This window comes from Camarhynchus parvulus, chromosome 1, assembly GCF_901933205.1.
Source record: "Camarhynchus parvulus chromosome 1, STF_HiC, whole genome shotgun sequence".
NCBI classification, from domain to species: Eukaryota; Metazoa; Chordata; class Aves; order Passeriformes; family Thraupidae; genus Camarhynchus; species Camarhynchus parvulus.
In genome coordinates this window covers 6,145,077-6,159,742 of record NC_044571.1, presented here as the reverse complement: position 1 = coordinate 6,159,742, position 14,666 = coordinate 6,145,077, and the positions used below count along the sequence as shown (strand labels likewise).

The window sequence follows — 14,666 nt, the reverse complement described above, 5'->3', positions numbered from 1 at the left end:
ACGGCCGGGCCGGGTGTGCTGAGTCCCCGAGCCCCCCTCACGGGCAGGCGAGTGTGCCGGGTCCCCGAGCCGGGTCTCCGAGCCCCCCTCACGGCCGGGCCGGTTGTGCTGAGTCCCCGAGCCCCCCTCACGGGCAGGCGGGTGTGCCGGGTCCCCGAGCCCCCCTCACGGCCAAGCCAGACTGATCGGCTCACCGGGCTCGAAGGCGGAAATCCCCGGCGGAGGAGGCGTGGGAGGGGAAAGGGAACGGCCCGAGGCGGGCAGCTACTGCTGCTCGGCACGGCTCGGCTCAGCTCAGCACGACTGGTCCGGCACGATGAAGGCGCGAGGGTGAGTGAGTGGCGGCCGCGGGGAAGGGTCGCTGCTGCCGCTGCCAGGGATGCGCATCGCCCTTGGGAAACGCGAGTTTTGCTACTGCGGCGAGCAGGGAAAGCGCTGGCGGGGGCTGGGCTGCTAAAATGCGCTCAGGGAGACCCAGGGACGGGCTGCGGAGCAGGTCCGGTCTGCCCGCAGCGCTCCCGGAGCCGGGAGGGGGGAACCGGGGATTGCCAGAGCTCCCGGTCTGCCCGGGCAGGGGTCCCCTGTCATAGCGGCCATGGAGGGCTCCAGGCAATTAGCGCCTTTTATGGATATTTTCAGCTGAAGGGTTGCGATGGGACGTGACTCACTGGGGTTCATTGCCCCGGCTAGCGCTGCTTTACAGCAGGTGCTAGAAAAGCGCCGCAGGTGACATGCTTAGGGCACCTGCTGATCGAGAAAAGCCGTGTCCCCACTAGGTTAGGGGACAAAACAGGTCTCAGCAGTGGAGCAAAGCCCCCAAAGTTGTTACTGCAAGCATCAGGATATCTTTTGCCTCGCTAGAGTGTGCCATGGCAGCAACATCCCATGGCTTTTAGTGATGGAGAAGTTGAGGTACTGGTAGGAAGAATCATCTCACCCATGAAAGGAGAAGTGCAACTTTCTCTTGTTTCACACGGCATTTTAAAACACTTGCAGAAGAGGGAGGTGTGGGAAAGAAAAAGTAAAAAAGCTTAAATATTTTTTTTTAAAATTAGGAGAGAAAGACCCAAAGAAGGTAGTGCAGCTATGCCAGCACTTGATTGAGCTCACTGCTAGTGATGGACACAGGAGCTGAGGGAATGCAGAGGTTTCTCTGCAGGCAGAGCGTTTCTCCCTTTTTCCAACTGAAGCTTGGAACTAAAGCCATTCCAGGGGAACATCGTGGGTGGACACCACCCCCACAAAACCACAGCTGCAATTTCCTTCAAGAAGGAGGAGGAGGCATCTCTGGATCTAACCTTGACTGTGGCATCATTTATTAAAATAAGAAATCAAGATCTGCTTTGTATACATACATATGAGAATCAGTTCTGGCTGAATATCTAAATGTCTGTTGGCATTGGCAAATTCCTACCATGGGAAATTCCCTAGAGAGTCTCTTAAGTATTAATCAGTTATTGCTTTCATTCTATTCAAATGAGTTGCTATATCCATAGCTTCTAACTTGGGTTGGGAATAATAAACGAACACAGGCATGGGATTAAGGAAGATTGATGACTACATGAGCTGAGCTTGTCAAGACAAACATCTACAAGCCTGGCACAAAAGTGATGACTCCTGAACAGTGTAAAAAATACAACAGAAATAAAGTACAAATCCATGTGTAAAGGCCACTGCCAAAATCTTTACACTTATGTTTCTGCATTAGTAAAAGAAAATCTATTGCTGTTCTGTTTTGTAGAGCTGTATGTTTTACATCTTTGATATTGGTTAGTAAACTACTTAATGTAAGAGAAGTAGTAGAAGAGACAGAACAGAATGTTTAGGTGTGTTTCCTTGGGAGACTTCCCTTGAGACTGATTGCAGATTTACTTAAGTAATAGAGCAGAAATTTTCCACACTGGGTATGCATTTAAATTTTTCAAGCCTCATGTATCAAATCATTTCAAAGGACACAGAAAAAGAAAATAAAGTGTTCTCTTTATACAAAAAATGATACAATTCAGATTGGTTCTCCCCTAAAATTTCTCCACCTCAGTCTCAGGAAATGGGGCTTCAAGTAGAGGTAGATTTTGTGTCAGGAGTGTTCTCTGCTTTCTGCATGGGAAGCTGAATATGTTTGGGAAGATGATAATTTTACAAAATACAAATACATGTGATGTGTGAATTCCTGTGCTTGGCTGGACAAAGGAGCTGTGGGGAAAGGGCAGGAAGCCTGGAAGAGAGGGGATTTTGTAAAGCACAGCAAAGTGAGGAATGGCTGCTGGGGACTGAGCTTAGGTCAGGCCTTGGAGGGAGGAGGGCCAGGCAGGGCAGGGTTGGTTTGGAGGGAAGGCAGTGACCAGCCTGGGTGGGAGAATCTGGAGCTCAATCCTGGACAGAAATGGGCTGCTGGGAGCAGGAATCCCTTTGCCCCAGCCCAGGGCTCAGTGCTGGGCCTGGCTGAGGGCTGAGTGATGCCTTGAGAGATTACCTAGAACAGAGGCTAGACAGTGTTAAAAGAATAAAGCAGGGATTTATTGAAAAGGCTTTCAAAGGATACACCTTGGGCAGTACAAGAGCCTGGCTGAGGCTACACTCAAGATAGACTCCTGGGTCACACCTTTTCACACTTCTGTAAGCTTTGGTCCATTTCTATATTTGGGTTAATTGTCCAATTACAGCTTCAGGTTATGCAGTCCCATCCTCCCCGACTGCTCTCCTCAATTCTCCGTTGTTTTCACTTTTTGGGCCTGAAGCTGCAACAGTGTCCTTGGTTCTCAGGCTGGAAAAGGATTGTTTGATTTAATTAAACTGTGAGGAGAACTTGCTAACACTTTATATGAAGTTCAGAGTTCTATACTAGTGCAGTGCAGAATCTGGAAAATATGAAAGCTAAACTTAAAGCATCATGAGAACTCTGGGGGAAGGGAGCAGCTGAACCAGGGTAGTGTGGCCTCTCAGTCCTGCTTGCAAAGGAGAGCTGGGTACACTGGTGACAGTCCAGAGCTCCTGTCACTCTGCCCAACAGCTCAGCTTTGCAACTTTATTGCACCTGACCAATATCAAGGTGGCCAGCTCAGCCACACAGTTCTCATTCCAAAACCTTTCCAGCATCTTTCTTTCCCTTCCTACAGCAATCTGGAAGAAGGAGAGCACAATGTGTAACCAGGTGTGGTGGTGAAAGGCTATTTTAAAGTAACTCGCAGGAAAGTGGTGTCCATTTATCTTAAACCCCTGTGGGATGAGAGTTAAATCGCTTGGACTTTATGGATGGGTTGAAGTGGGTTTCCTATGGCCTCCTTTCCTTCGGAGAAACTCCTGCACAGATTTGCCCCTCCCGAGTAATCAAATACACCAAATGCCTCCCAGCAAAAACCTTTGCACAGCTCTCCACTATCAGCAGGTTTCCTGTTTACACATTTTTACTCAGTGTTCAACCTGGTGGGCAGCATAGTCAGCTGCTGTTTTCCTTTAACCAGACAAAATGACTCCTGGAGTTTCAGCAAAAGATTGGAAAACCCAGTGACCTGTGCAGTCACTGTCCCTCCCAGTGACCCAGACAGCCTCCAGAGCCTGTTTGTCCAGCAAGCCAATCAATTCTTTCAGAAGAGAAGACAGGCCCAACACCAGCTTCATGCCCTCTGCCCTGATTCCAATATTAGGGCATTTTGCTGCTATTCGTGGCCTCAGCCACCAAACCACTGCTGAGTTGTATGAACAGAAGTTTTGCAGCTGTCAAAAATGCAAATACTTAATGGGGCATTGCATGGGAGCAGTACCTAATTTACCTACTTCTGCCACTATATTACAACAATCAAGATTGGGGTTATTGCTTATTTAAACAACAGAGATGCAAAGTCAGTTGTAACACTCGTTTGTTTTTTGTTTTAGGTACGAGTTTCTGTTACTGCTCCTTCTTATCCTGAAGGCTGGTAAGTTCAGAAAAACTCAGTAAAAATTAAACTGCCCTCCCTTTAATGTGTTTGGCCAAATGCACAAAGTAGATGTAAAATGTACAATATGAACATCTCTGTGTTTTCTGCAAGACACTGAAGAATTCCTCCGAGTGAAATGTTTCTCTGACATGCATCAGGGAAAGAAGACACAATGAATTTCTAACAGTTTCATTGCAGAGAGCAGCTAGGGACTTACAGATGCTCTTGCTCAGATTGCTTTGCTTGTTCCAGAGACTTCCCTGTGTACTTCTCTCTGTCAACAAAAGGCCTTAGAAGTGGAGTAATAAGAGCTACTGATAAGCAGATCTAACATGCCTGTATACTCAAGAGTAGAATTATATGTCACGGTATCAAGTAGCCACTACTAGTAATTTTACTACTGCTTATTAGTAGTGAATTTACTCCTACTATGAGTAATATTTTTACTACAGCTCTAAAACGTCCCTTGCAAAACAAAGGTAGAATTAAATCATACCACCTGGTGGTATTAAAGTGTTTTTAGAGTTCTCTCCTCTGTTCTTGCTTAATCACTGAGAAGGACCTCAACAAAGTCACCAAGGAAACTCCCTGGCCCCAACATCCGGACAAACTGTCCCAGATTCAGTCCCAATAGATGCTGGCTGGCCTGTTTCTGGCCAGTCATGGAGTTGCACCCATCATTGCCAGGGCATTACTTTTCCTGCTATTCCAATGGGTTTCCCAAAATCTGAGCCAAGCAATTGTGTTGTATTTCAAGCCTGTTCTTTCAGTCCTAGTACCTGGTAAACATCCTACCTTTCTCCCTGCAAGCACTGTATCTGCCTCAGTGGTAGTTTTAGACCAGGGTGCCCAACTCAGACCTGTAGATGAGCTGTTTCTGAGTTCAATGCACCCTTACAAAGACAGGTTCCCCTTGAACGTTGACACCTCCCTCCCACCTCACCACACACTGTTTCTCCATTTCCTAACCTCCACTCCTGTCATCTTCCTTCCCCTCAGCCATCCACCCACGTAATCCCTTCCCCCAGCTGTAATCTCTCCCATCCAGCCCCACGTCTGACCCCTCTTGCCTGGCACCCACAACACAAACACTGCTCTGGTGCCACCAACCAGTTGCACCAGTGAAGTTTTGGCTGCTGGTCTGGGGGGATGGATCCAGCAGGGAGGCCGTGGGCAGAGCTGCCCAGCCCTGTGGGACTCACTGAGCTGAGCTTTCTGCATCAGCTGTCCTCACCTCGTGCCTTTGCCTTGCTCACATGGAGCAGAGGATGCCTTTCTCATGTCCAAAAGGCAGGAATAGTGCTCTGAAAGCCAGATACGGTCCTGACTTTACCTCAAGTGACCCTCAAGATGTAAATGTTGAATGAGTGTGCCACTGGAGGGATCTGGGTGTGCTGGTTTGCCAGCTGAGTGTATTTGTTCAGAGGGTGTCACTGACAGTAGCAGTAAAATGTGGTTGCTTTGTCATGCCGACTTTGAGAAGTACTTCTTTTACTCCCCTTCTTAAATTTTTGCGTCTCAAAATAATGGCAGCACTCTTTCTTATCAATGTTTCCACTTTATGTGATCTACATGGAGTCATTTGGCATTTTTCTTAATTAAAAAAAAAAAAGAAGTGATTATTGAAGCATTAGGACCCGAATATGTGTCTGCAGTCAGTGCAAAGTAAAATGTGGGTATCCATGGGGCTAGGAATGATTAACACTGCTTTCAGAGAAAAGATCCCTTTGGAAAATATACAGACAAATGGACATAGAGAGAATAAGCCACTGGAAGTTTGGGGGACAGGAATGACTATGAAGAGAGCATACTCACCTACCTGCTATAAAACTAATACCAGAGTCTATATGTGATATAATGTACTTGAAAATAATTACTTTTTCCCCCACATAACCTCCCTTTTTTTTTTCTCTCTCTTTTAATCTTGTAGTTACTGCACTAGAGAAGAAGAACATCATCAGTAAACTTGGAGACAACGTCACACTAACTTGCATTTATAATGAAAATAAACCCTTGCAATTAAAAAATCTACGGGTGTATTGGCAAATAGCTGATGATTCCTATCAAGAAAAGTGTTCAGTTGTACATGCACTGATCTCTGGCCAAGATGATAACAGTAATCAGTGTATTCGCTTTAAAGACAGGACTCAGTTATTCTGGGATAGGTTGGAAAATGGTGATTTTTCTCTGCTATTGCTAAATGTCAGCCAGGGTGATGAACATACATACAAATGCATAGTGCAGGAGAAAACTGAACTTCCCAAAGTGATTCACCAGGCAGAAGTGGTTCTCAGCTTAGCAGGTAAGAACTTGTGTCACTTTACCCAAATTCTCATTTCCACTTTTCAAATTTGTGCTATTTCTATACTATATTTAATCACAACTTTAATTTTGAAACAGACTTCTGCTCTTTGCTGAAATGAAGTCTTCTCTGCTTAATTTAAGACAGGGAACATAAACCTTGGAGAATGCATGTAAAAAACTGTTTACCCAGTGTCTGTTTCTTTTCTTCTTGCTTTTCATGGGTATGAGAGCTCTTGCATGTGACTGGGTGACAGCAGCTGAAGTTGGTCCTTTCTTCTTTGGGTTTGGCTTTAGCTTTCTGCCCTCCCAGTGATTCTCTCAGCTCTCCAGTTTACATACCAAACCTGCAGGCGCTTCTCTTTCAAGACATGAGGGTGATGTGAAATCCAGCAGTTTGTTCAGAATCCATCCCAAAATTTTGCCTTTCCAGTACGTTTCAAAATGTCGACAACTATTTCTTTTTCTCCTTGCTCTCCAGCGAGTTACAGCCAACCAGTACTCAGTGGGCCAATAAGGAACAGTGACAGCACTGGAGAGGAGGTGACCTTTTACTGCAGGTCTGGCAATGGATACCCAAAGCCCAACGTTTACTGGATCAATAAAGTGAACAACAGTCGCCTGCATCCCTCAGAAACAGAGATCATATCCCACGACGACGGCACCTTCAGCGTCTTCAGCACACTGAAGGTGACAGCCACTTCTAACATGCAAATAGAGTGCTCCATAGAAAATGAGATGCTGCAGGAAAATCTGTCAGCCAACTGTAAGTTCCCTCATGCTACCTCTGTTTTGTAGGTAGCAGGAATGTCAACCAGCGTGTCTCTGTCTGTAGATGCACACTAACAAGGGCTATGCATTAATTCAGTGGTTCCAAAATGTTCTGAGAAGATGTCGGGCTTTGTTTCAAGCTCCACTTATGCTTAGCCATGGACCTTATGTTTAATTCTTCCACACTGAAGTGAACAACCCACCAAGTGTGTTGTGACAACAGCACTGAGAAGCTCTTGCATCTGAGGCAGTTGCTGAGCTTAACCTTCTAGTTCCTCAGGAACATGATGGTTTGGGGAGTCAGGTTGTTTTTCAGGGGCCACCATCCAGCAGATCCATGATTTCTGACCCCCTACACAGTGGCCTTGCAACACTAACATTTGCTTTTTACTCTGCCGAGTTCCAAAGTTCAATTTCCAGTTTCTCCAAAACTCAGTTTAATACAGTGCACAACTTAAACCAGGTCTGCAGCAAATGAGCAATATGAGCTCAATAGAACAATGTACCTTACAGCACAAGTGTTATGTGCTAATTATTGCTGATGTGATGATTAATAGTAAAAGCAAGTATTTAGTCACTCAACTCTTCACAAAACCAGAAAGCTATTAAAAAAAAAAAGGTATTAAGAAGAACAACCCAAACATTGATCCCATGAATGTAGGCAAACAATATAAACTATTTCCCAGAGCAAAAATTGACCACATGAGCAGAAGTTGCACAATAGAGTGTTTAGGTGATAATACACCGTGCTGTCATCCCAAATTAAATGAAAACTAAGTAACCTCATCATTAGTTTCCTAATGGCATTGTGATGTTGTCTTCTGAGGGAAAAGACCTTCATATTACTATTTTTGTGGGGTTTATTTAAGTCTCTCAGTCACACTTGAAGGAGTCAGAGATGTGATTTGAAACCTTCAGTTTGCAGCAATGAGTGAAGATTCTTCACTAACTTCGGGGAAACAGGTTTTCACCCATGTTTCTGAATACTATCAGATTTACATTATAGATTCTATATAGATTTATTTTCAGCTGAGTCTAGATACAAGCCCAAACATACAGTCTCTCAAAGCTGGAGGGAAAGAAGAAAAAGGAAAAAAGAAGAATGGATGCATTATGATGACAGGGAAGAGTAAACTGGTATTTAGACATAATTAGTTGGAGATGTGTCTCACTCAGAAGGAATCACCAAAATCACAGTCATATGAATAGCACAAATCTTGATTCCTTCAGAATTTTTATGCACCTAAAACATGGTGAAATATTTGCCTGGTATGAAATGTGAAAATTTACACCTGATGACATCCTTTTCTATTTTATTCTAGACACACAGCAGAAGAAAATCAGTGGTCCTGGCACAGAAAGTGACAAAAAAACAGAAAAAAAAGGACGAGGTGCTCAAGCAGCTGGCATCATTGGCATTGTCTTTGTGATAGGTCTTCTAACTGGTTTAATCTGCTGGCTGTGGAGAAGGAGGTCCTCTAATCTAGTGTCCTATAAAGGTAATGAGACACTTCATTTGCATGACCAAATTATAAGAACCTTTTTTCACTTGCCAAAATACTTAATGTTATCCAACAGGAAGAGATGAAGTATGACGAGCAGTAGGAAATCCTGCCATTAACAAAAACTTGGGATGCCCTGGGTAGGAAATGTAGTGCCCCAGGATATGTTATTCTTTATGATTTTCTCTTCCTGTGTCTGAGCCTTTCTTCCTGTGTCTGTGTCTTTCTCCAAGCTGGGGGTGTTTAGCCTGGAGAAAAGGAGACTCGGGGGTGACCTCATCACTCTCTACAACTTCCTGAAAGGTGTTTGTAGTCAGGTGGGGTTGGGCTCTTTCTCCAGGCAGCACTGACAGAACCAGAGGACACAATCTTGAGCTGCATCAAGGGAAATATAGGTTGGATATTAGGAAAAAGTTTTTTATGGAAAGAGTGATAAAGTTCTGGAATGGCTTCCCTGGGAGGTGGTGGAGTCCCCATCCCTGGGTGTGTTTAACAAAGCCTGGATGTGGCACTGGGTGCCAGAGTTTAGTTGAGCTGTTGGGGCTGGGTTGGACTCGATGATCTTTAAGGTCTCTTCCAACCCAGTGATTCTGTGAATTCTGAGCCTCACAGGAAGTAATTTCTGGATGTGAAAGTAACTCAGCTTTGTGTCTGTTTGGCCTATGATTTGTCAGCTGTGATCCCTGCAGGCTCCTTCTGGACAGATGGCATGAAACAGGACTGGGGTCAGTACCTTGCTCAGCTCAGCACAGTTTGAAGCAGAAATCAGAGCATAATTCAATCCTGAGAGCTTTAGAGTCACTGGCTGGATGATTAAGGGTGAGGTTCCTGCTGGGATCAAGCAGAAATGTTGCTGGTCACATGGGTACCCTTGTGTAGCTGGATTTGCCCATGTGTGTGACTCTAAAAAAGCTCTAAAAGACATCTTGTGGGCCAGACTGAGTCTGCCAATGTAAGCCCCTATCCAGGAGCCAACATCTAAAGGACAGAGCAGGAACAACCACACTTTTCATGGACAAGGACAATCCATGTTTTCAGTCTCAATGTTAGCAGCCCTGGGTGCCTCAGAAAAGGTCAGGGGAAAGCAGGGTTGTGATCTTGTCCAGGAGCTGCAGCAGCTCTTGTAGAAGTCATGTCCTTCCTACAGAAACAACCCAAGAGTGAGGCAGGACTCTGTCCCAAGATGGGGAGCAGGGCCATCACTTCAATCTCAAAACCTCTCCTTTCTGAAATAGTTGCCTGGGTTGTAAGCAAATAGAATATTGGATTGCATTTTACAGAATATTTAGCACGTTGAACCCTCAGCTTTGGTGGATGTTGCTTAATATGAATCTCATTTTTCTGAAGTTTGTGGTTATCTATCCTACATGCTGAAACCCATGCATTTGTTTCAACAGATGTCCAACAAAGAGAAGACCAAGGAGGACTCAGCTGTAAGTATTAAAAATATATTATTTTGTTTGTCTTGAGTGACTTAACTTCACAGCTTCAGTACTCAAGTTCAGCACAAGCCTTTAGATTAGACTTGCTGGATGATACAAACTGAAGCATTTTTTTGTGCACTGCACCCTAGGTGATCTTTAACTGGGATACAGGGACATCATTTGCATCATGTCTGTGAACCTGAGCCTATATACACCCAGTTTTTAAAAAAAACCCCTCCTTTTCTAGAAGAAACATGCTCTTCAGGCCTTCACCATGTTCATATTTTTATTTTTATTGCCACACAATATTACAGGCCAGCTGGTTTACAAATTCATTTGTTATTTATAGTAGGGAAAAAATGAAAATTGAGTGAAGAAAATGAAGACAAATTTGGAAAAACAAAATTGGACAGAGGACTTGCAAGAGTACAGGGTGAAATATCTGCCTATCTGATATCTCATTGGGTAGTTTCTATTGAATCTAATGACTGTTGCCTGTGTGTCTGCAGAACAGGCAGAAAATACTGTGATTCCACTAAAACTGAACTAGTTAAAGCATAGTTTGCTGCATTTGCTGCAGCAGATGCTGTGGATGTACACAATGCATACTATCAAGCAGAACCAAAATAACCCTTAAATAAACAAACCCATAAAAAAAGCTTTTACTTTTTCTGGAATTTCATTGACAGCCATAGGAACTGGGTTAATGGTCAGTTATTTTTCAGACCACAGCCTGATCCCCAACATTTGTGGTTGCTAAACATCAACAGCCATTGTACTCCCTCCTGCAGAGTATAATCTATGGAGGAGGGTGGATTTTCCCTTAAAATAAAGGGACATTTTCTCTCTTTGTTCCTAGGAACTGCATTGACGTAACACAAGCAGCTCATTTAAGGTCAACTTTTTCTTCTCCAGACTGACTTACAGCAGGCCCTTCTTGGTTTGATCCCTGGCCTTAGCCCATTAGTAAAAAAACCTCTGTGGCATAAATAAGAGTAAATATTTATCTTGTTTGTATTGAAGGCTGCTGTAGCATGACTTGTTCATTAAGGACAAAACAAGGGCACCTTCCAGATGCTGTGTTTTCATTGTCATTTCTCCACTCCACTTGTGGAAGAGGAGGTGGGACAGCAGCTTTGGTGGCTCACTGATGACAGAAGCTGTCCCACCTCTGAGGACCCTGTTTTGGGCACTCCAATTTAAGGGCAACTTGGATCAATACCAGAGAAATGAAAATGGTCCAGGGAATGTGATCTCTGGTGAGAGATGGATTGTGTCTGTTTAGGCTGGAGAAGGCCAGGCTGATTAAGGACACAATAACAACCCTCTTCAGAGTGTCTTTTGAGAGGATGGGACAAGTTATTTATTGTGCTAACCCAGCTGACACTGCAATTAAGGCACAGCAGACTTAAACAAAGGAGATTTAAGCCAGATGTTAGAAGAAATTGTCTAAGGGTGATGGTGGTTGAGGCAGAGTTTGTCCAGACTATCAAGCATCCATCGGTCCAGGTTTGCTTCTTTGTGATTTCTTAAGAAAAGAGAAAACCAGTATCTGTCAGGAAATATTTAGAAATAAAGCTGGTACTGCCTTAGTACAAAAGATGAGCTCTAGGAGAAATTCTAGCCTAATTCAATCATTACTTGGTATTTTTAATCCTGTTGTGTGTGGTAGATGGGGAGTAAGGCCCTGGGGAGGTGCATCCAGGGGGATGCTCTGCCACAGCATTTTGTTTTCAATACTGTTGTAAATGCACTTCTGCTTCTGGCACCTTATGAAGAAGGCCAGGTTGTTTCATGGCAGTGAGAATCCTGAATACAGCAAACCAAAATGAGATTACTGAAACTAACTTTGCTGATACAAAGGCAAAAAAGAGTTTGGAAACTGGGAGGAAGGCAGATTGCAAGGAAGAGTAACTCCATCCTGGTGGGATTAGTCTCTCCAGCCACCCTCTCCAGTCAGCGGGGGAGGAAGCTCTGGTGAGGAGAAATTCAGAGCTGGAGCAATTCTGAACTCTTACATGAAGGAATTCCTTCATTTCCTGAGAGGACCCAGAGGAAGCTGTTTTCTCTTGGCCACAGAGAGAATTTGTGCATGTCATTCTCTGAAATAGTTTTAAATGAGCCCAAGGTGACACTGATATCCCTTCACAAGGGAGGCCACTTCTTCCATTTGCACAGAGAGGCACTTCCAGGCTGTGGCACGAGGACAGAAAGCCCCCAGTGTCCTGCGTATCCAGGCAGGACTTCTCCCCAGTCAGTTCTCTCTCAGCAGCATGAATATGCCTTTTCCATAGCTTTGCAGCTTGTTCCACTGGTTACATAGGAATTATTATTTCTGGGGAAGTTTTTTTGTCTATTTTTGAATAAAAATAAGTTATTTTGTTCTTACAGCACCTGCCTAAATGGAAGGTCTGCCAACAATTTGGGCAGCTGGAGAAGTGTCAAGAGAAGCATTACTCCCTCAGTGGCAGCATTGTTTGTAATACAAGTGTCAGACTTCTGCCAAGAGAGATGGCAAAGAAAAAAAAAAGCTTCTAGAACACAATAGAGAGGAAAATCTGCAGAATTTTCCTTCCAGCCACTGGCTGTGTCCACAGAACAGTCGTGTCGCCACTCCAGCTCAGCACTTTGGACAGTCCCCTGTGATTGTCAGTGATTTGGGCACCTGTACTGGGGAAAGCAGAAAGCCTGGACTCAGCTGCTTTGTGCCAGACCACTGGAAGCTGGTGACTGTCCAGTCTCTCATCAGGATCCTTGAGGACTCTCAGGAGCAGAAGCAGCCACCTTCAGGAGCATGGGATGTTCTTGCTGTCACCTTACCCTGAGGATGGCTACTGCATGTGAAGAAAGGCAGCTAAAACAAAGAAAGAAAACTGAAGGGCTCTGCAGAGTGAAATTTGTGACCTCTTCATGTTTCTATCTCTCTAAAATACAATCCTTTCATTGTCTCTTTTCACCAGCTGCTACTCTGTACAGAACCAGGCAGAGCACTTTGACCCAGTCCTCCAAAAACAGGAGTTGCTTTAATAGGGTCAAATACTGAATTTGTCATTACAAGGAAAGGTGCCTTCTTTAAGCCTTGATAGCAATATTTTGGTTTTTACCAAATATTCCACCAAAAAGGGGACTTCCACTTTCAACAGGAGCCAGCTGTGAGAAAAAAACAGGCTGTGGCAATCAGAAATTAAAAATAGTGCTCTGTGCTATGTGAATGTCATGTTACCTGGACTTACCCTTCTCAGGATGGAACAAAAACTGTGGTTGAGCTCTGCCTGATTCAGCTGAATCTTTATTTAAGCACCTTCCTGTGGCTTCCAGGGAGGATTTTAAACTGAAGGTTTTAAACTAAACTTGTGCTTGTGTCTCATCCTTGCACGCACCCAACAAAACAAAAAAGAACAAAACCCAAATTCTATCAGTGTGTTGTCCATGAATATCCAGAAAGCCAAGAACTGCATTTCCTTGTGCCAGTGCATGTGCCTTGCTGTTTCAGCCCCAAGTCAGCCAAACTGACTGCCTGAAAATAGCAAAAGAGTAAATTTTGCTGATGATGTGAAATTCTGAAGGAGGAGGAATTTTTACTAGCTCTCTTTCCCAGATGGGACAGTTTCCCCATCTTGTCATAGAGGGATGGAGATTGTTATTTTAAACTGAGCTCTGGAAACACTTGACCTCTCCTGCACCAGTTGCTAGACTAATTTTGTATGATTTTTGTGAATAAGTCTTGTTTGTTTCTGCTTTGTGTGTAAGAGGCACTCCAGTATCAACTCTGAGCTCAGACACTGATTTTTCATATCAAGATCAGCATTCAATTCCCAGCTGAGTGAAAATTCTGTTTAACTCACATCACTGGAAGCAGGGCCATTTGGCAATAGTGCAGCAGTTATCTTCTGTCAAAGCAATACCCCCAGGGGGGCTCCCAGCTGAGTAGCTGTGCTTCTCTCATGTCCATGAATCCAGATATCAGATATTTTCTGAGTCCAAATCTAGTATTCAGTGTACCCTAAAGGGAACTTGCTTGAAGAAAGCTTGCAGACACCTCAAAAATGTGAACAACATCTGTGCAGATGTGCAGGGCAACCATTTCCTAGTGGTTCAGTAAGAAGTCCTGCAGACTTTTCATTCTTATCTGTCACATGAAGTTGTTTTGTGCAACCTGTGGTGCTGCTGTACCTGACAGAAGCCTTTCCTACAAGTAGTTTTCCACTTTTATATTCTGCACCTGTAATGGTTCAGAGGTGTAAGAAGTGACCTAGCAGTCACTCTGCAATATGGCATTAAAACAAATTTAGACTGGTTGGATTTTCTTACTTCTGGGCTACTTCATGGATACACCTAAATGCAAAAGCTTTTTCTTGCAAAATCTCTGCTTTCATTTAGCTTAGGGTTTCAGCTATTCTTAGAGGTCAGTAAATCCTAGATGACAGTTGGTTGCTACCATTCAAAAGGACTTGGGAATTTAGTAATAACAGTTTTTGTCTTCACTTGCCATGTTTATATTTTAAATAAAGTCTATTCATTCTTCTGGATGTTTGACTAAATCTATCAACACACACAGAGCCAAGTCAATCCAAGCCATTGCCTCCACCCAAAGTGAGTTTTACTTTTAGCCACTCAGTGCTCCTTTTCAAAGGCCTCAGATTAGGGGAGACAAACACAACACAGAGCTGACCACCTTTGCTTTATTTTGGCTCACACAACAAAATCCCTCGAACAACACAACGAACTCCAGGAAAGTCAGGCAGTAGCCT

General features: G+C 44.1%; 1 protein-coding gene across 1 annotated transcript; it reads left to right on the top strand.

Annotated features, from left to right (window-relative positions):
• The first annotated feature begins 211 nt into the window (after positions 1-211).
• ICOSLG (inducible T cell costimulator ligand) lies at positions 212-14,438 on the top strand. The gene is made up of 7 exons (XM_030953089.1): positions 212-330; positions 3,874-3,914; positions 5,848-6,219; positions 6,700-6,984; positions 8,312-8,488; positions 9,889-9,924; positions 12,307-14,438. The coding sequence occupies exons 1-7, from the start codon at positions 317-319 to the stop codon at positions 12,315-12,317; spliced, it is 936 nt and encodes a 311-aa protein (XP_030808949.1). The 5' UTR covers positions 212-316; the 3' UTR covers positions 12,318-14,438.
• Positions 14,439-14,666: the final 228 nt, after the last annotated feature.